General features: G+C 33.4%; 1 protein-coding gene and 1 long non-coding RNA gene across 3 annotated transcripts; one reads left to right on the top strand and one right to left on the bottom strand.

Annotated features, from left to right (window-relative positions):
- Positions 1-138: 138 nt before the first annotated feature.
- On the bottom strand, positions 139-4,764 carry LOC122195942 (uncharacterized). Of its 2 annotated transcripts, none has more exons than XR_006187065.2 (4): positions 4,259-4,764; positions 4,030-4,176; positions 1,204-1,686; positions 139-267 (listed from the first exon to the last, which is right to left on the bottom strand). It is a non-coding gene; the product is annotated as an uncharacterized LOC122195942 (long non-coding RNA). The 2 variants fall into 2 exon arrangements; XR_008226444.1 differs by having other exon boundaries at positions 1,212-1,686.
- Positions 4,765-6,734: 1,970 nt separating this feature from the next.
- On the top strand, positions 6,735-12,289 carry LOC111901752 (uncharacterized). Its single transcript, XM_052767709.1, has 12 exons — positions 6,735-6,870; positions 7,023-7,151; positions 7,331-7,420; positions 7,520-7,654; positions 7,750-7,995; positions 8,104-8,539; positions 8,628-9,025; positions 9,090-9,272; positions 9,603-10,682; positions 10,950-11,609; positions 11,709-11,810; positions 11,895-12,289. Exons 1-12 carry the CDS (start codon positions 6,735-6,737, stop codon positions 12,287-12,289), a joined length of 3,990 nt encoding a protein of 1,329 aa, XP_052623669.1.
- The last annotated feature ends 15,541 nt before the right edge of the window (positions 12,290-27,830 follow it).

Here is a 27,830-nt window from a genome sequence, read left to right as displayed (position 1 = left end):
ATACAACCTCCTATTATTTCATTTTATACGAGAGGCAATAAAAAACCAAAGGACATCGTATTCCAAGAAATACATTATAGATGACAAAATCAACAAGTTAGATTAATTTTGTAATATGCTCGAATCTCTCTACCTAATAAAACACTATACTAAATGCCACTTGTCCAACTATTAGCACAACATATTGCCACGTGTCATTACTCCAGAATTCTACATCTTCATTTCCCGCCCATATAATCCCAACAGATTTTGTTCACATTCAAAACCCTACATATCAGCATAATTATCAGCATCAGCATAAATCAACATAATTAAGAAAAAAAATCGCTGGAGTTTATATGCATAAAAATAGGAACAGAATATGCAAAAATTATAAATGCAGAGTTCGTTATTTTATGTGATTTATATCCTAAAATATATATCCTAAATATCTTAAACATCCTTAATTACCGGAATTTGAATCAATTTGAATCAATTCAAAATATTTGATACTGATTCCTGATTTATAGGCTAAATTATATACATCAACTATCGGTAAATATAATCCCACATAATTCAACAGAACTGCACTTTCATTCACAGAAGTTTCTGTCACAAAAAACCAAAATCATCAGGTTAGCATATCATCATCAATTATTAGTGTTCATTCTTTTGATTTTTTAATTTGAAATCCTTCTTCTTCTACTTCTTCTTCAATCCGATTCTTACATGTAAGCAAACAACCTGTATTGCTAAACAGAGAATCAATCAAAACTTTTAAGTAATCCGCCAAGAAGGATAGTCCCAAATATCTGCATCATAATAATTGTTCTTTTCATTGATTGATATCCTTATTCTTCTACTTCTTCAATCCGATTCTTAAATGTAAGCAAACAAGTTGTATTGCTAAACAGAGAATCAATCAAAACTTTTAATCAAAACTTCTTCTTCAATCCGATTCTTTTCATTGATTGATATCCTTACCAACTATCCCTGTTTGAATTTTCTGTGAACCCCATATCTATTGTCCAATTTATTTTCATGCATGTGTACCATGTCTACATCATACTTCATGTTCGAATAACAATGTAATATTATTTATTGTGTTATTTTGTTATTATCATATTCTATCATCATATTATTCTTTTCTAACAGTTTTATAATAAAACTTTTTTTCTCTAACAGTTTTATTTTTTGCAGTTCAATGGCAGCAACAAATCTTACCTTCATACCTGATTTGGATGTAACCAGGGATGACTTGACCTTCAAGCTTCGTGTCATAAACCTTTGGCATCAAATGTGTTTCTACAAAAAAAAATGAAATTTGGTCAATTGAAATGATCTTATTGGATGAAAAAATACCTTCCAAAACTTAATTTGATATATTTCTTACACATATTTCGTTATTTTTAAATTCCTTCTAAAGTTTTTATTGTTGTATTAAATATTTTTAGGGAAACAAAATCCAAGTAACGGTTTCAAAAAGAAACATATATCGATTCAAAAATATATTAAAGGAAGGCATGGCATTTTACATCAAAGGTCCAGACTTTGCAGCACTGAAGATAGATGCTTTTAGGTTAACTCCTCAAGATCAGAAACTCACATTCGTCCAACAAACTGTTGTTACAGAGTGTATCGATTTTTCTGGACATGAGTTTGGGTTTTCATTTGTTGATTATGAAAACATTTTATCATTCGCCCATCCTACAGATAAATCTGTTGGTTAGTACATATATCATTATATCTTTAAATATAATAAAATGCTTTCCAAATCCTATAATAAGTTTCATTTTCCTTTTTTATTTTTATAGATGTTATGGGTTTAGTTGTCGCAGTTGCTGAGATACAACGACAGGATCCAGATAAATCAAAACACAAGCTCAACATCAACATCCAAGATGCAAAGTTGCTTTTTTTTATATTTTTACATTTTTTAAAAAATTTTAAATTATATTATGTTAATATATCATTTTTTATAAATAATTTACTTTTTAGAGGCTTGCAACTTCATGTCTATTTGTGGGGCGATTATGCATACAAGATGCAAGAGTATATACATAACAATCCACATAATCGTCGTATCGTTGTTATTCTTCAATTTGGTCAGATTAATGTTTTCAGAGGTATATTGATTATTTTATTAATGTTATTAATATTTATTTTGTCACGATCAAATTAATCTTTATATATTTTATTTATAGATCGTCCAAGTGTAAACACATACTTTACCTCTTCAAAGTTGTTCATTAACTCTCACATAGATGAAATTATTCGTTTCAACAAAAGGTAATTTATGCATAATTGTGTTTATTGTACATTTATACTTTACGTGACTAATATGTTTTTTTTTCTGTACATAACAGTTTGGATGGAGATGATGGTCCAGATTCATCTACAAATACATATTCAGTTATTCCATCCAAACAACTTTCTGAATATGATGATTTCATGATAAAAAATAAACTGAATGCTATCTCTGAGGTTTGGGAACCTGTTGAGGTATTTAATGTCTTATTGTTTCTTTCAATCTAAATTGTTGTTTTTAACCATCTTTATTGTAAGTTTGTGTTTTTTTATGTTTGTGTTATGTATGTATGTTTAAAGTACACACCTTTCATTTGTAGAAATGTAGTTTCGTTATAGTGGGCACTATAAAGGGAATTTTACAGAATAAAACATGGTATTATAAAGCATGTACCAACTGTTTTGGGAAAGCAGTTCCATCGGATGGAAGTGATGATCAAGAAGCCACATCTTATGTATGTCATAATGGAGATTGTACAAAAGATATCACTTCCGTTGTTCCAAGGTTGTTACTTTACAATTCTTTTATAATTACTTTACAATTCTTTAATAATTAACTATGTAATAATCCATGTTTAAGATAAATTTATGACACATTTTGAATTTATTTTTTGTTAGGTTCATGATTCCTATACGTGTGCAAGATAATACTGTAACTCTAACCCTAACTATGTTTAAGAGAGATGGAAAATATCTATTGAAGCAATCAGCAAAAGAGTTGGTTAAGAAAACTATCGAGGTTACACGCCTTTTTTTAATCATACTCAAAATAATATTCTTATATACAATCACTTTAAACAATTTTTTTATTATTATTATTAATTGCAGCGTGGAGACAGTCTTGATTTCTATCCGGATGAGATAAATGCATTGAAAGGTTTGAAATTGGCCTTTAAAGTTTCTGTTACAAATTTCAATGTGTCCAAAAAAAACAACCAGTATGGTATTGCTAGAATCAGTGAGGATGCGAGTATAATAGAACAACTTAAAAAAAAATTGAACGATTCACAGGTTATTAAATTACTAATTTTTTATTGTTTTTTATATATTGTTCTACTTTTTAGTACATTATTTTATTGACACTTTTATGTAACATACAGCCTTCTAACGAACAATCGTTAGATTTTGGTTCAGCCGATTTGCAATCTCAAGATATCAAAAATGCAAAGGTTAATTACACATTAACATTTTCACATATTCCCTGATAAACTATTCCTATTTTACAATTATTATATTATATGATTAATTTTTATTAGGATGCAATTTCTGGAACGGATGATAACATTACTCCTTCCACTCTTGACAAAAACGAAACAACAAGCCCGATGAAGACTTTAACGACAACACCAATCTTAAAGAGAAATTTGAAAGAAGTTTTTGATTTGGGGTCTAATGATCACTTATCGTCAACAAAAACTCCAAAAATATCTCCAGATGGTCCAGGAAAACATTTGTTGAAGGTAAAGTTGGAGAAAAATGATTGATTTATCTTTTGGTGGGGAATTGAATTGGTATTCCATTTTGCATTTACATTAACGATTGCATCTTTTAATTTTCTCATTTTATTTTTTTCACATTGTGGTTTTTCATTGTTCAAACATTTGTTTCCTTTGAATTCTTATTATTTTTAAAATGGTTGTTTCATGCTACATTAATAATATTATCCCTAAAACGGATAGTTATTGATAACATAAATCTTGGATTCACACGTGACGAGAATTAATATAAATTAAATAAACATACTTGTATATGATCGTTTATAATTTGATTATGTCTTTTATCCATGCTGTAAATATTCTCCCACTCCATATATTCATCACCAATTTTAGTGATCAGAAGAAGTAATGTCAGCATCAGATGTTGTAACTGCCTCTGTTTCTGGCCCTTCCTCTGTAAAAATAAGGATACCAAGTTATCAAAATCATTTTTTGTTGCATTAACCAAAAAGAAAAATAAAAATAAAGAAGCATACCGAATAGTGACTTGATGGTTGGTCTCTTTGGTTTGTTGCTTTTCTTTTTTAAATCAGCTGCAATAATAAACATGAGTCCATTTTAATAACATGAATTATCAGATGTATTATGAAAATTAGTAATTATGTAATTGAACCCAAATTACTAAAAATTAGTAATGACATTATACAAAATACATGTTGTATAATAAATCCTCATTAACCCTGTGTTAAAAAAAATGACACCATTTGGACCGGATCAGATCACTACCAAGAACAACATTTTTTAAATAGAATGGTTTACTTTTAGACAATTATATAAAATTAAGTTATTGAGTATTCTACTTTCGATCACCCATAATCACAAAATAAGGTCACAAGCATAAAGTTTGATTTTCTTAAATAAGTCCCATTTTAGCATTATACCTACTAAACCGTTAAGTTGAATTTTGACCCAAAAGACCTTTTTGTCCAATTTGGTCAGTTTTACTTTATTTTTCTTCTTAATTTGTCAACTTAAACATAAAAATAGCAATACACTAATAGGAAACAATTAAAACAAAAAATATATTTTTTTTCATGTTTGTCATTCTGACAAATTTCACCCTTTTTAGTTTCTATATAGTTTAAAAGCTTGGCTAATGTTCGTTGTTCTTAAATAATAGGAAAAATAGGATAAAATAAAAACAATATATCAATATACGTAAATTTCCCGTGCAGGGGCAAAACAATCATTATGGTACACATCTTTCAAAGAATGGTGTATATGACAAAATACATATACATAATAGAGGGATTTGCCCCTATGGAAAATACATTTAATAAAATAAACATTTAATAATAAAAGGGAAGCACAAATATGTTAACATAAAACTATATTTATAGTCATTCTGATACACATGTTTAAATATAATCATATGTGGAAATACATTTAAAAAATGGCATATACATAACAGAGGGATTTACTTGGAGAATACATTTAATAATAAAATGGAAAGCACAGTTGTGTTAACATATGATTATATTTATAGTCATTATTGAAACATCTTTAAATATAATCATATGTGGAAACACATTTAATAAAATAAACATTATGCAATTTTAGCAAGTTTACCTTTATGCCCCTGATATGTTAAAATATGATTATATTTAAAGTACTTATATGCTCCTGGACTAATAAGAGGACGATTAAATTATAATTATGCCCATAAAGTGGAATATGGGTTGATAACTTGTAATCACAATAAAATGCTAAATTAATAGGTTAGAAATGAAAGTAAGATGCTCTTATGGTTAAAAACGATTATATATCTTTTACAACTCGCACAACATATAAAAATTAAAATTATAATTTAGCAATGCATAGATAGAAGACGCAATCAATTTCAGACAATGAAGCATTCGTTCACTACTAAGAATAGTATGCATTAGAGTGTCGATTTTTGTGCAGATTCGTAGAAATAAGTGAAATCGGGTAAATATTTCAACGGTTAATGACATAATTAGCTTACAAACTATTTTTTTTTCACAATAAAACTCAATAGTGAACTGTATTTATGATAACAAAAATTGTAAACCAACAATATCGATGGTGGTGGAAGAATAAGGAAACTAACTTAAGTAACTTGACCTACATTAGCAACATGGATTGTAAATATTTTGTAAGAAATGAATCTAACTTAAGTAAAATATTACCAGAATCATACCATAAAACAGTCATCAAGAATGGAACCAAACTTCTGTGACTAAAGGATGTTGGAGTTGTAGCATCTTCATCTTGTAACATGATTTGGGTATTTAATAAAAAAAACTCACATCAGATTTCTTGATACTAATAGTGTAAGTTGCCATATTAGAACAAATAATTGTGAAGATAACCTGATTAGAAGATGAGATAAAATCATTGTTTTCATTGCTGAAACTTTATACAGTCTCAACATTTGTTATATTTACAAGCACTTATGGAGTTTTATCAAGATTGGGTTCCATTTATTTTATTGGTTTTGAAAGGGAAATAATTTAAATCTAAATTTTGAATAATACATACGTATTAACTGTGATATGCAAAGTAAATTGATTTTTATAAACCTAATATTTAACGATTTGTATAAAGTATTCATGCATTTCGATATTGATTATTTAATTACATTTAGATGTTTAATACTTATTACGATTTAAAAATGTAACCATTTTTGTTGTTTTTTTTAATTATACTTTTTTGGGTAAAATGACCATTTGGTCCGAAATGATCATTTTTTGCCAGAATTAATATTCAGTAAATAGGTACCTAATTTCAAACCGTTATTATCATTATCCTATGAATATCCTTTATCCTGTTCCGGCCCCAAATTATTTACATTTTCATTATTACTCAATTGTATACATATTACATGAGCTACCAATAGTCTCTAATTGTATTTCTGTAACAGTTATTTTTAAATTATTAATTTAATTTTTAACTATATTCTATTATTTTCATTACATACCAAACAAGGACATGAATGCAATGGACGCTAGAGAGAGAAGAAAACGCAGAAAGTTATATTTGGATAACAGAAAATCCAAAAAACAATATACCACATCATTGTCTCATCGTACACCTATTGCACATGTTATTCATTGTACCCAATTCGGTATTTTTCTTACTTTATTTTTCACTAATTATAAGTTTTATTAATTTATTTTGAATATGTTATTTATTAATATTTTAAAAATACATTTAACTTTAAATAAAAATATATTTAACTTTACAGGTTCAAATAAATTGTTTTATACTATTTTATAGGTTCAAAGAACACTACAGAATCTACAAACGCTAAAGAGAAGAGAAAAATTAGAAAATTATATTTGGATAATAAAAAATCCAAAATATTACATACATCATCAAACTCTCAAAATTCATCTTTGAATAAAGGTAAGTATATTCGTTTTTACTTAAATTTATTTTTAATATAAAAATTATTTCAAAATTTTATGACTCTTTAACTTATTTTTTTTAATAATTAATATTATTTCTTTTATTACTAACTATGTTTTCTTATTATATAACAAACAATCGTCGTCAAAGATTAATATCTACAAATAATTATACAGGTGTTACATTAGATAAGGAAAATATAAATCCAGTCAAATCATTTGTATATCAACATACAATTATTGATCATCCTTCAACAAATTCAAACGGTATGTATTTCTATATACACAAATATAAAAATATATTCTTCACATTTATATAACTCATTTCAATTCCTAACTTTCTAATTTGTATTTTAATTTTGTCAGGCAATTATATTTTCAATAATAAATTTCGAACACCACTATCTACTAACAAAGATAATTCTTTGTTTGGTACCGCCACTATATCCACTAACATTTCAAATATAAATGTTAGAACACCATTTTCTAACATTTCAAATGGTAAGTATTTCTAAATACACCAAATTAAAAATATATGCTTCACTTTTTATATAAATCATACCTATTGCTAACCTTGTGATTTGTATTTTTTTCAGGCAGTTATATATTCAATAATAACTTTCAAACACCGCTCTCTATTAACAAAAATAATTTAGTGTTTGGTAATGCCACAACATCCATCAATCGTTCGGCAATAATCCAGAATTCTTCATCAATCAAGTTACCAAGAGGAAAACATCATTTAAAAAGAAAGACTTCATTTATATCCGCTATACCTATGTTTGACTTGACATTAGATGAAGAAAAAATAGATGATCATATTATTGAAGATATTTTCCGCGGTATATCCAAAAGTGATCATAATTCGAAAATTTTAATTTTATTAAATTTTTTTCTAATTTTTGTTTTCTATTTTATTTATTAATTTTTATATTTTTTGCATATAACAGATTACTTTGATCATGGAGATCAGATTATTATATGTCAGATTTGTCATGCAAAATTATGGAAAGATGAATCGGTTAGAGGGCAAAAAAAAGATAATACGTCTTATTCCCTATGTTGTGGTTACGGCAAAGTTGAGCTACCACCCTTAAAAGAAGCACCGTCATCCTACCAAAATCTATATAGATCGGTAGATTCAAAAAGCAAACACTTCATGAAGAACATTCGACGTTACAATTCAATGTTTTCGTTTACATCGATGGGAGGCAAAGTTGATTCATCCATCAATAGAGGCAACGCACCGTACATATTCAAACTTAGTGGTCAAGATTATCATAGTATAGGAAGTCTTTTACCTACACCTGGTTCAAGACCGAAATTCTGTCAGTTATACATATACGATACGGAGAACGAGATTTCAAATAGATCGACAACTTTTGGGTATATTTTTGCAATTATCTTTTAATAACTCATTTCAATTCATTAAATTTTTTTACTAATATTAAATAATTGTCCATAATATTTTCAGTGGTCCGACAAGCGATTCTACGTTAACTTCAACATCATATGATCTCCAAATTATAGAATTTTTGAAGGTTATGTTAGATTCGAACAATGCATTGGTCAAGTCTTATAGGATGGTAAGAGACACTCTTCATGAAAATCCTTGTGCTAATTTGAAGTTAAGATTAATTGGAAAAAGAGAACAAGATGGAAGGACCTATAACTTACCAACTTCTTCTGAGGTTGCAGCTTTAGTTGTCGGTGATTTTTGTGATTCAATTGAAAAAAGAGATATCGTTGTTCAAACTTCATCAGGATTTTTACAGCGTATCAGTGAATTACATCCTTCTTACCTTGCTCTTCAGTATCCATTACTATTTCCATATGGCGATGATAGTTATAGAGTTGATATCCTTCATAGAGGTATTACATCTTCAAGTAATAGCAAGCGCCCAACCTGTACAATGAGAGAATTTTTTGCTTATAGAATTCAAGATAGTGATCAATCGTTCTCACTTACCGGTGGTGCACGCTTATGAGAATTTGCGTAATCAGCAAGCACTTGGAAGTATAGATATTTCCAACGTCGGACAACGTGTGATCTTACCTTCTTCATTTACCGGTGGTGCACGCTATATGATGCAAAACTATTTGGATGCCATGTCGCTCTGTAAATGGTTTGGATATCCTGATTTTTTTCATAACATTTACTTGTAATCCAAAATGGCCGGAACTTCAAAGGTTCCTTAAGGACACTCCACTTCATCCAGAAGATAGGCCAGATATATTATGTAGGTTATTTAAGATCAAGTTGGATGCATTCATTAAAGATTTAAGGGAAAATGAAATTTTCGGCAAGGTTCAAGCAGGTATTACAATTTATAGTTTAACGTGTGTGTGTGTGTGTATATATATATATATATATATATATATATATATATATATATATATATAAATTTTAGTTGCTAACTTATATCTTATTTGTATATTTTGCATGCAGTGGTTTATACAATTGAATTTCAAAAAAGAGGTTTACCTCATAGTCATATATGTCTGTTTATGCATGCTAAATGCAAGCTTCCAACAGTTGAAGATATCGATCCCATAATTTCTGCTGAGATTCCAAATATTGATGATGATCCAGAATTGTATTCACTTGTCAAGGAGTTCATGATTCATGGTCCATGCGGAGCTGAAAATTTGAATTGCCCATGCATGGTCGACGGAAAGTGTTCTAAAAACTTTCCAAAGCAATTTTGTGATCATACTTCAGTTGATTCAAATGGTTTTCCCTTATACCGGAGAAGAAATGATGGACATTTTGTAGAAAAGTCTGGTGTTCAGTTAGATAACAGAAATGTTGTTCCATACAACAAATATCCGTTGAAAAGATATCAGGCACACATTAATGTTGAATGGTGCAATCAAGGATCTTCCATAAAGTATTTGTTTAAATATATAAACAAGGGTCCTGATAGAGCTACTGTATCTATGGTGCCAAGCAATAATTATTCCGATAACAATGATGCAGTGGATGAAATTAAAGAATACTATGATTGTAGATATATTTCTGCATGTGAAGCATCATGGCGGATTTTTAAATACGATGTTCATTATAGATATCCTGCTGTGATTAGACTACCTTTTCATCTTCCCAATCAACAACAAGTTGTATATGAGGCAGACGATGACATTGAAGATGTTCTTGACCGAACTTCCGTTGCTTCTTCAATGTTCACATCTTGGATGAAGTGTAATGAAATCAGTAAAAAAGCACGAAAACTGACATATGTTGAATTTCCTACAAAGTTTGTTTGGCATCGTAAAGATCTTATTTGGAAGCCAAGGAAAGTTGGATATGCAGTTGGTAGAATTCACTCTGTTTCACCTAAACTCGGAGAAGCATATTTCTTAAGAATTCTTTTAAATAAAGTGAAAGGTCCTAAATCATTTGAAGAAATTCGCACAGTCAATGGTGAACTATGTTCTTCTTTTAAAGATGTATGTTATACTCTTGGCCTTTTAGATGATGACAAAGAATTCGTCGATGCAATTAAGGAAGCAAGTCTTTCTAGATCTGGTTTTTATCTACTGTTCTTATTTGCTACGATGCTATTATCCTACAGTTTGTGTAAACCAGAGATAGTTTGACAAAACACTTGGGAATACCTATCAGATGGAATTCTTTACAATAAAAAACAGAGATTAAAGTCTCCAGGTAATATAACTTTATCTCATTATTGTTAAAATATTAGCATATACAATTTCAGTATAAATCCAATTATATTTTACATCATAATAACTTATTTTTTTATACGTTCTAATTAATAAATTATTTTCCGTATAGGTTTATCACTAAACGAAGATCAACTTAAAAACTTGACTTTGTTTGAGATAGAACAAATTTTACTCCGTAACAATTCCAGTCTCAAACACTATGGAAAGATGCCTTACCCAGATGTTGATTCTGTTTCATCTTCAAACAATCGTCTTATTACTGAGGAGCTAGATTATGACATACCAAATTTAAAGAACGAGTTTAATCGGTTGTTTGTTGCATTAACAAACGAGCAACGAGACATTTTTCTTGATATCATGGATGCAGTTAAACATAATAGGGGAGGTGTATTCTTTGTTTATGGTTATGGTGGAATTGGTAAGACATTTCTTTGGAAAACAATTTCTACAGCAATTAGAGGTCAAGGTGAGATGGTTTTAAATGTTGCTTCAAGTGGGATAGCTTCATTATTATTGACTGGAGGCAGGACAACACACTCTCGGTTTATAATTCCCATAAATCTTACCGATGATTCTTTTTGTAGAATAAATCCAAAGAGTGATCTTGCCAGTTTAGTGCGAAAAACCTCATTGATCATTTGGGATGAAGCACCCATGGTTCACAAACATGCATTTGAAGCTTTAGATCGAACTCTCAAGGATATATTAAAGTGTGTCAATCCTAGGAATTCAAATATCCCATTTGGAGGGAAAGTGATTGTCTTTGGAGGTGATTTCAGACAAATTCTACATGTTGTTCCAGGTGGCAGTAGACAAAACATTGTTAATGCTTCTTTAAGTTCTTTTTATTTATGTTAACAATGCAAAGTTCATAAACTAACCAAAAACATGAGGTTAACAGTTGGAAGCGATCCATCTTCTATTAAACAAATAAGGGATTTTGCAACTTGGCTTTTAGACATAGGAGAAGGTAATCTTGGTGGTCCGAATGACGGTGAAGCAATTGTTGATATTCCATAAGATATTCTCATTACTAATCCACATGATCCTATAGGTTCATTAATTAGTTTTGTATATCCTTCTATACTGGAAAACTTCAACATTCCTGATTATTTTCAAGAAAGAGCAATAATTGCTCCCAAGAATGAAGTTGTCCAAGAAATAAACGATCGTTTGTTGTCAATGTTTCCAGGAGAACCAACTGAATACTTAAGTTCAGATAGCCTATGCCAATCCGAGTTTCTTCATGATAAGTTTGATACAAATTTATACTCACCTGATGTTTTAACTGGTCTTAAAGTCTCAGGTCTGCCAAACCATAAGCTTATTTTAAAAATCGGTGTTCCAGTTATGTTATTGAGAAACATTGATCAGAAAAACGGCTTATGTAATGGGCTAGACTACAGGTTATATCTTTGGGCAAACGTGTTATCGAGGCAGTTATCTTAACCGGAAGTAATATTGGAAACCAGACTTTTATTCCAAGAATGTCTTTAACTCCTTCTGAAGACAAGATCCCTTTCAAATTCCAAAGAAGACAATTTCCATTAGCTGTGTCTTTTGCAATGACAATTAATAAGAGCCAAGGACAGTCTTTATCGAAAGTTGGTTTGTTTCTAAAGGATCCTGTTTTTACACATGGTCAATTGTACGTTGCTTTATCCAGAGTTCAAAGTAGACAAGGATTAAGATTGTTGATTTTAGATAAACACGGTAGACTAACAAATAAAACATCAAATGTTGTGTATAAAGAAGTTCTTAGAAATCTGTAAAAAACTTTCTACAAATTTATTTTTTATATGAATTTCTATATTTGGTTTATTTATTATTATATTTCATTTTATAAAATTATAAATTTTTTGCATATACACAAATACAAAATACCTGCATTTTAAATAACAAAGGCCCGTAATTTCAACTAATAGTTATGTCATTATCATATTACTGCAAAACATATACACTTTAATTATTAAAGATTTTATTATCTATTATCAATATAAATTTCAAAAAAAATAACTTATAATTTAATTAAAAAATATATTTTAATTTCTAACCCGTGCTGCCCACGGGTTATAACCTAGTATATAGAATATATTTGATCACAATTCAAAATGAGTGATTTGGTATGTCTATATTTTTATGTTTATTTTAAGTAATTAATGATTTAAATATGATTGCTAAAATCTTTCGTTGATGCAAATGGAGATTTCAGTTGTTAGGTTTATGGAATCTAACTTTTTGCAATGTTTTAAAGTTATCGAATAACAGATTTTATGTTTTAAAATAGTAACCAACTAATATTTTATGTATGGTTAATATTACATGTGGTTAAATAGCTCATCATCTTTCATTATTGGCCTAGTTTTATTACAAATTTGGTATGAATTTAAAATTTTGTTACGAATTCGTAGGGCGGCAAATCAGGCAGTCGTTCCGTATTATTGCCTTAGACGACACGATACAAATTACTTTTTCTTAACCCGAACATGACAAGACACGTTGACATCTTTTTGTTCGTTAATGACTCAATAAAAACACAACAAAAAAGAAAAAATGTTAACACAACAAAAATAAGAAAAAATTGAGGGAAAGTCTTTCTCAAATGAGAATAAAGAAATTTTTTTGACAAGACAAGAAAGGAACTCGCCCTTTGACACCAAGGGATATGAACGGACTGTTGGCGATGACTTGGAGAAGGGAATCTATGAGAGAAGGTTCTCGATGAATCGGGTTCCGACCGAATAGAGCGTGAAGCCAACAAGTTCGGTCGAACAACGTAACGAGTCTAAGGGAGCTTGAAAGGGGCGAAGGAAAATGAAATATGAAATAAAAAGATGCTTTAGGAGTATGAGATGGGCGGACGAGGAGTAATCATTTGCATAAATTCATACATAAGTTCTTGCAAAAAAATATAATTTAAACACGAGTAACATGAAAAAAAATAACATAAAAAAAGAGAATGCTACTAAATATACAACACTTTTGAATATGAACACGAACGCGATGTTTGTGTTATTGTCGTGTCGAAATTTGAAAACGATGCCGTGTCTCTTATACATGACATGAATACGAATTCAAAATTTCGATTTCATTCCAATTTTGCTTCACGTCGTGTACTTTTATCGTATCGTGCGACTTTTGCCAACCAACATTTTTAGAAAAAATCGTTTACAAAATCATTGTTTTATTATTTCCACTTATTTTAAATCATATTTGTTATTTCATCGAATCCAGTGTCACACAATCACTTAGAAAAAATGGTTTGCTAATATATATTTTGAAAAAAAATTAAAAAATATTGTAAAAGAAGTTTTTTAAAAAAGTTTAAAAAATATTGTAAAGGAATTTAAAAAAAAAAGGTTAGAAAACAAATTAAGAAAAAATCTTATAAATAATTATAAAAAGTCTTAAAAGATTGTAGAAAAAACAAATTGTACAAGAAAACTGAATTTCTAGCGGATTTGTAACAAAATTTAAATTTGGACAAATTTATAATACAATTTAAAATCTAGATCAAAAGTGTAAAATTTAAAAGATGGATGACCTAATTAACCTAAAAAAACAGATAAACATACAAAAAAAAAGTTGTGTTGATTATCTTTTTAAAATATGAGAGAATTTCGTATATGTCCTTATTAAACATCAAAATAATATATTTTCGACTTAAAATCTAAATATTATATTTATTTCTATTAATCTTTTAAAATAAAGATTTGTCTAAATATTTTTTTAAGTATTTTTTTTAATATTTTGTAATTATTTTTTCTATTTTTAAATCATTAAATATGAAAGAGAAAAGTGAATGGACCTAGGGCTGACAATTCTCGACACGACACGCGACACGACCTGCGACACGACACGAAATAAATGAGTTTGTGTTGAGTTTTTCAACCCACCAACCCGCTAACCCGCCAATCCGCCAACCCGTTTATTAAACGGGTCATATATGGGTTTCTCAAAAAATAAATGGGTTGACCCGCCAACCCGTTTATATTCTTAATAAAAAAAATTATTTTATTTTTAAATGTATTTATGTATCAAGTATTAATATTTAATAAGTATTACAAAAATATACCATTTATTCTTAGACCATTTGACTGTTTTGACATTATGACTCGTGGTGAATGGTCTAATGTCATAAGTGGTAACCTATAAGGCTAAGTTTGTAACATGTTTCTATTTTAATTTTCATTTGGATGTTTAAGACTTAAATATGTAAAATTTGGACCCATGAACCCAAATCTGACCCACGAACCCGCCAACTTGTGAACCCGTTTAAATAAATGGGTTCGTGGGTCATATATGGGTTTATGTTCCAAACCCGTCAACCCGTGACCCGCCAACCCGTGACCTGTATATTTAAATGGGTCGTGTTTGGGTTGACATATTTTGACCCGCCAACCTGCCAATCCGCGACACGCCAACCCGAACACGACACGATTGCCAGGCCTAAATGGACCTTATTGTCCTTCGTTCTAAATGGCTAGAACTAAATTGACCAATTTCCTTTGCTTTTTATCTCGACAAAATTGCAAAAATGGTCCCTGTGGTATGCAAAATTTTGGGGTTTTAGTCCAAACAGTGACTTTTTTGGTTTCGTAGTCCTTTTGGAGTGGTTTGTATGTGAAAATGGTCCCTCCGAAAATTGAAATGACTATAATACCCTTGGGGTATTTATTTTTCATTTTTCTTTCATTTTTTTAAATTTAACATTTATTTATTTATTTTAACAATTAAAAAAATAATAGAGGACTCACCTCTCTCTCTCTCTCTCTCTCTCTCTCTCTCTCCCTTCCGTTCTCAACTGATTCATCTATAAAGAAATCAAGCTTTTTTTGTACTTGAATAACAGGAATCGACATTGAAACCACTGTTATCAAGGTTTGAAATCGATGCGCCCTTGAAGAACAATCGTACAAATACAAATCTGCTTCAATTACAAAATTTCACCCTTGAAGAACAATCGTACAAACACATATATGCTTCAATTACAAAATTTCACTCAGATACAACCAATGAAAATAAGAAGAAACAGATAAAGAACAAGCAAGGTTAATTCTCCAAAATCTAAATATGGAAAAAAAACAGCAATTAACTATGGTCAAAATTAGACCGCAAAAATTAATTGGGATATGAACCTTAGATTTCAAGAAATTAACCATTTGAAACCAAACACAAACATCATAATTCTAACTTAGATCACCCGGACACACAGATTACTAAGTAAACAGTCTTACAGTCTTCAAAATCATACAAGGCGGAAAGAAACCTGAAGCCTGAAGTTGTTGCCGATGGAGAAGGAAAGACGATCAATAAACATCCTTGTGAAATTGATTTTGGCTCAGTATCCAAGAACAGAATGAGAATTCGACAATGTTGGATCAATAATCAAGCGCCATGCTTGGTGTGTCGGTGAAACAACCAAGCCGCAACAAAATCATTGTGGTAGATAATCGAAGTTAGGGCTCCAATGTCGATTATCTAAATCAGTAGGGCGTCCTTTATACCCCTGTTGTTTTTCAGAACGAACCAATAACTCACACGCTTGTTTCTTTTTCAGCAACAGTGGAGGGTAACATTGGACGACTTCTCGATGGATGCTTTCTTGATGGGAGGGAAGAAAGGTGAAGATCGAAGAAGAAAGCAGGTCGTTGCTAAGGCGACTTGTCGAAGCAGGGGTGTTTGGCTGGGATTAACAGATGAAGGTGAGGCTGGTAAAGGAGGAAACGGTTGTGTGGAGCTGTAACGACCCGTCTCCCGTATGATGATTCTATGGTATTTATTTAGAAGTTTGCAAGAGGGACTCGGCGAGTTCATAGCCTGATTCGCCGAGTAGGGACGGGATTTTTGAGCACATGTTAGTCGGCGACTCGGCGAGTCCATATTCGGGACTCGGCGAGTCTGCCTGCCTGGAAGAAACCCTAAATCCCCGGGTTGCTCACTATTTAAGCCACCTTATAGCCCCCATTCTCGCCTCCTTCACCCTGAGAAAGTTGTGAGAAAACCCTAATCCATCCTTGAGTGATCTAAGTGTTCTTGTGTTAAATTTTTGAAGGATTGAAGAAGGAAAAGAAGAAAGGAGCAAGGAGAAGAGTTGTAGAGCAAAGATTCAAGGGCAAATTAGAGTTCTTTGAGGTATTCTTCGGATTTCCCCCTGTTTTATGCTTTAAACCTCCATTAGAACTCTTTTAGATCTAGTTTGATGCTTTTCTCAAGCCTTATGATTGTATGGATACCCTATTACGTCGAGATATCCTTAGATCTGTTCATCTAGGAGTTGTAGAGCCCAGATCTATTGCCTTTTTGAAGTTACCTTGCATAAGAACCCTAGATCTACCCTTTTAAGTGCCTTTTTAGCCTTTATCTCCTTTTTCATGTGTTTGTACACGTAAAGTTGGAAACTTTACGTGGTGAATCAGCTTATTGGACTCAGATCTATCATTTGTATGTAGTGGATTCAAGCAGAATCGAGTTTAGATTAGTTGCATGGTTGTGACTCGGCGAGTCAGAAGAACGACTCGGCTAGTCGAGTCGCGAGTCCCCGATTTCTTCCTTTTTGAGTGATGCCGAGTGGGCCAGTGAGTAGTAGAGTGGACTCAGCGATTTCGAGGTCAGACTCAGTAATGGAGGGACTCGGCGAGTTGTTCATACAACTCGGCGAGTCCAAGGCAATCTTCTTAAGCTCAAGAACAACTCGTCGAGTTGTTCATATGACTCGGCGAGTCGGATGCAGATTGTCTGAGTTCTTGGATCGAGAGATTACTCGTCGAGTCGATGCCATACTCGACGAGTAGCCTCGAGTGGGGTTGTGAAATGAGATTAGAGACTCGGCGAGTTGGCGGCCCAACTCGGCGAGTCAGGTCAACTGTGAGTTGACTTTGACCGAGAGGGTTGACTTTGACCAAAGGTAAAAGAGTCATTTTACCCCAGTGCAGTGCTTAGTATTTAATTAAGTGTGTTTATGGACTTGTAGCGGGGAGATACCGGAGCAGCAGCAGATAGCTTCCAGAGCCATACACACAGCAGCCAGTTCACGAGGTGAGTTTCCTTTTAGTAGGAACGGGTCTACGGCCATAATGCCGACCCGTTTAATTAGCAGTAGTCTCGGACTTTGGTCTGATGCAGTAGTTAGAGTGCTTGATGTCTTTGTGATACAAGCATGTTTGTGTTATGTGTTCCGGACTCTGTTCCGATGCAGTATGCAGTATATGTGATTATAATAGTTGATATGTGTTATGCTATGCCATGATCAGCCAGTTCCAGACTTCGGTCCGATGCAGGGGACAAGGTCCCAGTCAGTTCCGGACTTTGGTCCGACGCAACTAGTTCCGGACTTCGGTCCGATGCAATCAGTTCCGGACTTCGGTCCGATGCAGTTAGTTCCGGACTTTGGTCCGATGCAGGGGACAAGGTCCCAGTCAGTTCCGGACTTCGGTCCGATGCAGCTAGTTCCAGACTTCGGTCTGATGCAGTGGGCAAGGCCCAGTATGTGCTTTATATGTATTGTATGGTATGTGGTAGTTTGGGGGAGCTTACTAAGCTTCGTGCTTACAGTTTCAGTTTTGGTTTCAGGTACTTCCGCAAGCAAGGGGAAGAGCTCGGGATGATGGCATCGCACACACACACACCACAGTTTCAGTTTTTATCCTGGGAGTTGACTTAGTTTTCTTAGATATGTTTGATACAGTTGTGACACAGTTTTCTTGTTACAGTATTTTAGTATGGTTTTGAGATACGCAACGCATGGTCTTATTATGATATACTCAGTTTTATGATTTTTGGTTATATTAAAAATGAAATTTTCGGGTCGTATTTTTGGGTCGTTTCAGGAGCTCTCATGGAGATTTTAGGATTACATTTCTTATGTTCAAAATATGAGGAAACGAACAAACAAACCCAAAGAAATGAGAGAAAGAGAGAGAGAGAGAGAGAGAGAGAGAGAGAGAGAGAGGTGGACCCTTTTTTATTTTTTTTAATTGTTAAAATAAATAAATAAATATTAAATTTTAAGATAATGAAAGAAAAATGAAAAATAAATATCCCAATGGTAATATAGTCATTTCAATTTTCGCAGGGACCATTTTCACAAACAAACCATTCCAAAAGGACTACGAAACCAAAAAAGTCACTGTTTGGACTAAAACCCCAAAATTTTGCATACCACAGGGACCATTTTTGCAATTTTGTCTATTATCTCGCTCATCTTTTAACCTCTTACCATCTTTGTTTTTTTGCCTTCTCAACATCTACCTTTTTCAATTGTTTACAAATAGAAAGAAGGTGTTTGAGATTGTTTTTAAAATGAATTTTTGATTTTTGGTTTCTCCAAAAGTCAAAAAGTTCAAAAAGAAGTTTGATAATTAGAAAATTTATTTAAAAATTAACTTGTTGTCAAGAAGAAAATTGTGGTTTTTGAAAAGTAAAAAAATGATGTATTTTTGTGACTTTTAGCCACTTAAGTCAAGAAATACTAAGTCAAACACTTTTTAAAAATAATTTTTGGTTTTTGTCCTCTTTGAAGCTAAAGTTAAAAAAATGACTTTTTGAGGTTAAAAAGTAATCCCAAACACCCCTTAAGTAATCTAAGACTTCATGTGGGAATTAAACAATCAATCTGTGATTACATGGCATGATCAATCAGAAAGGGAAGAAAGGGGGTTTTATGAAACAGGGTAATGGATAGATCAGTTAGATAACAATTCTAATTTACATAAGATTGGGATGTTTTATAGATTTACCAAACCAAACGCAATCCCACCAAAGGCAATGTCAAATCCCTTCTTTTAAGAACATATTAAGATAACAAAGATCGATATTCCTTCCTTAATGAGTTGCAAACTTTGGGCAATAAGGAAGCTTCCATGATGCAATACGACATCTTTTCCACAACCAAAGGTAATGTAAAATTCAATCTTGATTTCATTAAATACCACTTGAAGACCCCACGGAGCATGACTAGATAAGCTTGTCAAACTACTCAATCTTGAGGATTCAACCTCATCATCTATATCAAAACTCACCTCTATTCCCCCAAACTTTCTGAAACCATATGGATACTCGTATCTATTTTAATACCTATCGAGTGCTATTATACCAAATTTGAAGTTCCTTCATTATGTCATTCATTTGAAGTCCATTCACTATTTTCCTTATGGTACTCTCTTAGAACTGATCCCACTACTTTTGAAATGGTCCCCTTGATGAATTCACTCAAATATTTCTTTTGGAACGAATCTTGTTATGGCTTCACTTTTATTCCTCTTTTGTTTCCAACTTAACTTCTTCATGAAAAAAACTACACCATAACATACTATAATGTGCCATGACACGCCATATCACACATTGTCACGCGGCATGCCTAACAACAACGCCATAAGACATTTCGTAACGGTTGAGTCGTGCCTCACGCCATGGCACGCCTTGGCGCGCCTTTTAGAATTATACTTGTATGTAATGATAAAAATCGGTACATTTTAAGTGATTTCAAACTTTTATAACACCCCATTTCTTATAACTACATGATTGTCTTTGGGTGACAAACCAAATCCTTATTTTTCACTTTTAATTTTGGTTCATGTCTTTCTTTCTTAATTGAGTTCATTATCTAAGATTTTCATTACGTTAACCATATTTTACCTCGATCATCATAGTGGCATGAGTTATTTGTTTAATCCATGTTCATATATAAGTTTGAGTAAATTACACAAATCGTCCCTTGGTTAGGTAACAAAAAGAACTTTTAGTTTCTGTTTTCAAAAATTAACTCGGACCGTCCCTATGTTTCCATTTCCTTGCACGGTTAGTCTCTATCACTGTTAGCCGTTTAAGTACCCCAAATGCACGTTTAGTCCCTTGTTTCTTTTTAAATTTATCATTTCAGTTCCTCGTTTCTTTTTAAAATACTATATTGCTATTTTTTTCTTCGGTTAATAATAATTTATCAATGAAATTAGATTAATTATGTGACATCCCAAAAATCACGGCCAGAAAAGACCGGTTTCATTTATGCTTTTAAAATAATTTCAGAGTAAATCCATTGATTTAAAAGAGTTGCGGAATTTGTCCCCAAAACAATACATTATAAAATAAGGTTTATCAAAGCATTTCTTTAGAAAAATGTATTTTCATTATATATCAAAACTCGGGATGTCATGTTCCGATACAAACACAAAATCATAAACAATAAAACATAGACCTTACACAATTATATACAACTACTAGTCTATAAACAAAAACATATTCACAAGTCCCCCAACTTATGCTCTCGCGTCACTACCTGTAATACAAAGAAACTGAGTGGGTCAGACTTGGGAGTCTGGTGAGCATATAGGGTTTTCAACCCACAATAAATAGTTATATTTAATTTCACCAACCAACAATAACCCGATTACCCATTCTCGTTATCCTCACTTTATGTCCCTATGACAACAACTATTACAAGGGACCTAATTCTAGGATTTTCATCGGGACAGACACTATTACAAAGGGGTTTCCTCAGCAATGAATGTCCTAAGGCAACCATGATATGGATAGAATACAACAAATGAACACCCAATTTCACTACACCTACAGGTTATGAGCCTGCCAACGTTCCACTAAACTGTCTAGAAAAGTCTGTGGTCGTCATCCATATTCTGTTGGACGACTAGATCACAATCACATTGAGGCCTCTCATCATTTTTATTTCATCACAATCACTATCTACCCATGCTCTACCAAACATATTTGTAGATAAAATATACTTGTTTGTATACAACTTAAAACCTGCAGAACATATTCATTCAATACTCATACCACATAACAAATAGTATATAATCACATAGCACGTATTTCATAGAGTATAACTCATATAATATATCTAATACATTCATCAATATTTGTATTAAAATCGTGTATGTGAAAGGGACTATGCACTCACTTGATCAGAAGATGATCGGACAACACTACGGCTCTAAGATTAGTATTCTTCGGTGAAACCGGGATGCTTCCTTGAAAACCGGGTTTCTTGCAGGCAGAGTTTCGGCTCGGAAACTTTACTTATCGGGATCCTCGGGGCTTCGGGACTTGCTTCGCGTCTCGGGAATGATATCGAGGCTTCGAGGTATAACTAGCACGCAAAATGAGGCAATAACGAGTGACAGAGAAGAATTTGAGCACTAAAACTCGGCAGCCCACGACATCTACTTATAGGGTGCTGAGCATCGGATAACGCTGGGCGTAATCTCAAAGTATGCGGAGCGTACTCCCTCTACAAGCAGTACGCTGGGCGTAATAAGCAGATCAGACTGAATGCGTCACTGCTTACAGACTCGGGGCACTCGAGTGTTGGGTCAGGTCGACGTGGCCCATGTCGGTTCATGCATACGGGTATGCTGGGCGTAGCCCGAAAATCAAACTTCAAAATTGCGTAACCTCCGCATACGAGCTCCGTTTTCGATGTTCTTTATATCTACACGTAGGTGAGACTATACTCTACAACTTTCGTTTAGACTCCGTCGGCTCATTTTGACTTTATTTTTATTATTTATTTTTTGTGGGCCGGGACAGGAAAACTCCGTTAGAAATTCATAACTTCTTCATCTGACGTCCGTTTTCGTCTGTCTTTCTTCCGTTGGACTACTATCGAAGAGATATTCGATTCTTGTTTAGACTGTTTCGGCTAAAAATCACTCGATCTCATATTCGAGTTTCGGGCTGCATACCGCTAAGTCGAAACTTAGAAAAATCGTAGCTTCCTCATACGAAGTCAGATTTAGACGTTCTTTTTATGTACGCTATCGGTTTAACTTATTCTACAACTTTCGTTTAGATTACTAAGGCTAAATATCACTCTAACGTAAATTCACTATGACACTATTTACGTCACACAGTGTCGCGCTGGTTCAGTCGCGAAACTTCGATAGGTCATAACTTCTTAGTTATAACTCGGGTTTCGGCATTTTATATATATTCGGAAACATCGTTACGACCACTACAACTTCCTTCATAGATATCGGGTTTATCTAACATTTTATTTTTAACGCTTAAATTATCCTTAATTCAATTAAGTCACAACAATTAGGCATAAATCACATAATACTCAAATAATACATTCTTATTATTTCAAAATGGGTTACAAAGGCTAACCTAGACTATTATATCATCATTAATGTCTAGCCTGGAAACACGGGTGTTACAAATTATAAATTCTAAAAAATTTATATCATTTTCATCTCTTTCTCTCTCTCTCTCTCTCTTACTCTCTCTCTCTCTCTCCTTTTCTCTTTTTTCCATGTCATTTTTCTCAATTTGGGCAACCACCTCATATCATTACCAGCAACCATCTCCTTTCACTGTCAGCACCTTCTCCAACCACCACCCACCACCAACGCTAGTTTAAATTTGCATGTTTTATCCTTTACCAGACATAAAATGACTATGTTGAGAGAATAACTTATGATTATAGAGATTAGGGTATGTATTTTAAGTTAATCTCATGATCTTAGAGAGACACAATAATAATAATAAGTTCACAGAATTATAAATGAAACCTAGCAACAAAATACATCAATAAATATACACAAGATTAAAGATACTTGTTGAATCGTAACATGGTTTGCATTCAAACACAAGTTGGTAAGTAATGAACAACACAATACAAGATAATGGAGATAAAGAGACCTGAATTTCAATATTGAGAAAATTACAAGGAAGATGAGATGAGAGACACTTAAATCGATCAACAATATCATCTATTTATAGCACAAAAGGTATAAGTCTACAATTGGATAATATAAAAAGAAATGTTGGAATAAACGGCCATGCCTCCCACGCTTGGATTTGACAATACCAACCAAACACTCTTTGTCAGCAGAGGTGATCTGTAACATCCTATGACCCATCATTTCTTATTTCAGGGATGTGGGGCGGAAGTTGATTGTGTAAAGGCTTTGGGCCTTAAGGTGTTCATGTTTCGACCTTTTGGAAGGAGGCAATGATGGTTATGAGATCCGAACCTTTGAATTGTGTTTTGGGCCAAAGGGAAGAACATGGGAAGTCATAGGTCTGGTTCTTGCATGAAATATGGATGTTTATTTGAGAATGTTTTAGTCCAAGATATTTGGATAATATTGTAAAGCTCTTCAATACCTTTCCGTGGATATAAAGAACGTCGAAAAAGGAGTTGGAACTAAGAAGTTACTACCGTTTGAAATTAGGACGATTTTTGGGTTAGCCTCGTATGATGGGCGTACGGGGAATACGTTGGGCGTACTAGGGCATCCCTAGTACGATGTACGTAAATTGAGTATGTTGGGCGTACGCAATCAGTGCCCAAACCCTATTTTCGTGGTTTGAGCTATATTTAGGATCCTTAACTTCCCCAAACCCACTCCATTCTCAACCTCCACTTCTCTAACACCCTTTATTGAAACCCTAGTTTGAGCCTTGTGAGCAAAAAGAAGGTGTTTTTATGTGCTTTGGAGTGTTCTTGGTTCACCTTGGAGAAGAAGGAACTCATCGAAGAAGTGTTGTTTGCATTGGAGCTTGTAGATACAGACCTTGTTCACCTTGATCTTTCTTCTGGAGGTATAAAGTTTGAATCTTGATGATAAACATTGTTAGATCTTGCTAGTTTTGGGTGTTATGAGCTTTTTGGTCACTTTAAGTGCATAAAGTTTAGATCTTGGAAGTCTGTGACCTTGTTATGGATAAAGTTGGAAACTTTATCCATCTAAACATCATATTGATTCAGATCTGGAGGTTGAACACTTGGACTTAATGGATTAAGTTGAAAAAGATGCACATTTGGTCCTTTTATGAATTAAAGACTAGATCTTGTTTGTTGGAACCATTCTAATGGATAAAGTTTGAAAGTTGATCCATTATGGACCTATTAGGAACCATAAAAATGTGTTCTTGGTCCTTCTATCCCTTCCATGCAAGAGTTGTGATGTCTTAATGGATTAATAAGTTGGGGTTTTAGCTTTTGGACCTTCCTTATCCATGGAAAGTCATAAGGTGGAAACTTTATGACTTAAGACAATGTTTTGAGGCTAAATATGAGTTTGGGTGAAAAGTCCTTAGAGGATTAATTGCTTAATGGAAAGGATGGAATCAACTCGAGTACGTTGGACGTAATTTTTGTACATTGGGCATACTAAGCCATCCCATATACATAAGGCATAAGTTGAGTATGCAGGGCGTACTCAACCAACCTCAGACTTTGACTTTCGTTAACTCTGTTGACTGTTGACTTTTTGACCAAGTATGACTTTAGGTCAACTTGATGGTTTTGATTGGCGATTAAGATTTTATATGGTTTTCATATTAGTGGATCTGTGGGAGCAAGCAGTGTAGCAGGGAGTAGGCCTGTCGAAAAAACCCGAAACCCGTTCTACTATGACATCCCCAAAATCACGGCCAGAAAAGACCGATTTTATTTATGCTTTATAAAAATCAGAGTACTTCATTTTATAAAAATGTTGCGGAATTTGTTCCCAGAAAAACATGGTAAATACGTTATTAAAACATTTTCGAAGAAACGTATTTATTTCATTTTAAAACGTTTGGGATGTCATCGTTAATACAGAAACATAAGCATAAACAGAACTTACAATTATTTACACTAGTGATCTACATCTCTTTAAATCTCTCAGTGTAATGTCACTTCATATCAACACCTGTGATATAAATAAACTGAGTGGGTCAGGTTGGGAAACCTGGTGAGCACATAGGGTTTTCAACCCACAATAATATAATTATTATTTTTAAACATCAAACAATCAACCCAATTACCCATTCCCGTTATCCTCACATTACGTCCCTAAAACATCTAACACAAGGGACCTAGTCAAAGGACTATCATTGGGATGGAGTATACCTGGTGAGCACACAGTTCACACAGTTCGAATAAACACACAGTTCGAATAAACACACAGTTCGGATAAACACACAGTTCGAATAAACACCTACAGGTTGCGAGCCTGCTAGTGTTCCACTGGACTGTCTAGAATAGTCCGTGGTCATCATCTATACTCCGCTAGATGAATAGATCATCAAGAACAGCTATAACGAGGCCTCTCATTATTTTATTTTGTCACACAACAACTATTACATCTATCCATGTTTTACCCAACATATTTTGTAGATATAAAATACATATACAGTTTAAATCATTGAAAACATGTATAAAACGTTCATCCAGCACAGATAGCAAGTATACAGATAATATACACACACAACACGTAATTTATATAAAATACTTCATATCTATGTGTAAGCTGAAAGTAACTATGCACTCACTTGATTAGGTGGTGACTCAGCACTCGGACAGCGCTTCGATACTCTCAAAACGATATTCCTTCGATAAAACCTAGTATCGATACCACTAGGGTTTAGTGTAACGATAACCGCGACAAATTAATTGGTCCGAGTATTATTAAGTGTTAATAATACTCGATATAACTCATAATAATAACCCAAATAATTATTTTAAGGACCTAATAACATTCTTATAATTATTTGAAAGCTATATTAAAAATTGCGTAAGCGTAGCACACTTACAGCGAATTTTATCGAAAACCGGAACTTAATTGGAGCAGCGTTTCAAAACCGAAAGACTCCTTTTTCTCGGGACTCCGGGAGCCTCGGGGCTTCCCTTGGGAGCTAAGGGGTTTAACTAGGGCTTAGGGGGGGGGGGTTAGAAACCCTAGAGAGAGAAAGAAATCTAGAGAGAGAAGGAAAATTGTGTGAAAAATGCGAAGGCCCTCGCCCCTTTTTATACCCTGCGAGGCCTCGGACTACGCTGGGCGTAATCCTTGGCTACGCGGGGCGTAACTTCGGATAAGGCAGACACGCATGATCCAGCTGGCTCGCACTCGGACAGGACCCGGATAAGACCGAAGGTACGCGGGGCGTACCGAACCTTGTACGCGGGGCGTAATGCGAAGGCTTCGTGGCATGATCTGAAGCGAGGTCTGATCAGCGATGGAGGGTCCGGATGTTGCCACGTCATCTCAGTTTTGCAAATTTCCTTCTCGACTTCTAAAAATCATAACTTTCGCATACGAGCTCCTTTTTCAACGTTCTTTTTATCCACGCGAAGGTGGGAACGTACTCTACAACTTTCGTTTATACTCCATCGGATAATTTTGGCTCGATTTTAAATTTTATATTATTAACAGGCTGGGACAGGATTGGTCCGTTAAATTCTCATAACTTCTTCATCCGACGTCCGTTTTCGCCCATCTTTTCTCGTTACGCTACTCTTAACGAGATCTTCGATTCTCGTTCAGGTCGTGTTGGCTAAAAACCGCTCGATCTAATATTCGAATTTCGGGCTGTACACTGCTAGTCCGAAATTTCGAAAAATCATAACTTCTTCATACGAAGTCAGATTTGGGCGTTCTTTTTATCGATGTTCTTAGTTTAACATATTCTACGACTTTTGTTTAGATCGCTAAGGCTAAATCTCGCTCTATCGTAAATTCACTATTTACGCTTCCCGGTGCCGTGCCGGTTCTGTCGTGAAACTTCGACGGGTCATAACTTCTTCGTTATAACTCAGATTTCGGCGTTCTTTATATGTACGGAAACCTTGTCACATATTCTAAAACTTGGTTAAGATTATTTATTCTAAATAATCTTTTGTCGAAAAGTCGTTTTCGACTCCTATTGCCTCTAAATTGACTAGCCCGGATTTGCGGGCGTTACATCTACCCACCCGACTCGTTCCGAATTCGGGTAGAATGGGTCGGGTAGAACGAGTAACGGGTATGAATATTCGGGTAATAGGTTAACCCGATAATAATATAGGTCGGGTTTTAGGTATGAATATTTATTTTCGGGTATACCCGAATACCCGAATTCGTTTTTTTCAATAATACCAAATATACAATGCAGTCAAGTACGCACACTTCAAATAAAACAAACCCTTTGTTTCCTTCTTATGAACGACAGCTCGACAGTCGACGCAAATTTGCAAAGGGAATACGACGCTAAAGTTGAAGTC

Source organism: Lactuca sativa, chromosome 9 (assembly GCF_002870075.4).
Source record: "Lactuca sativa cultivar Salinas chromosome 9, Lsat_Salinas_v11, whole genome shotgun sequence".
NCBI lineage: Eukaryota > Viridiplantae > Streptophyta > Magnoliopsida > Asterales > Asteraceae > Lactuca > Lactuca sativa.
The sequence above is the reverse complement of the archived record's forward strand: the minus strand, read 5'-3'. Positions and strand labels throughout refer to the sequence as shown.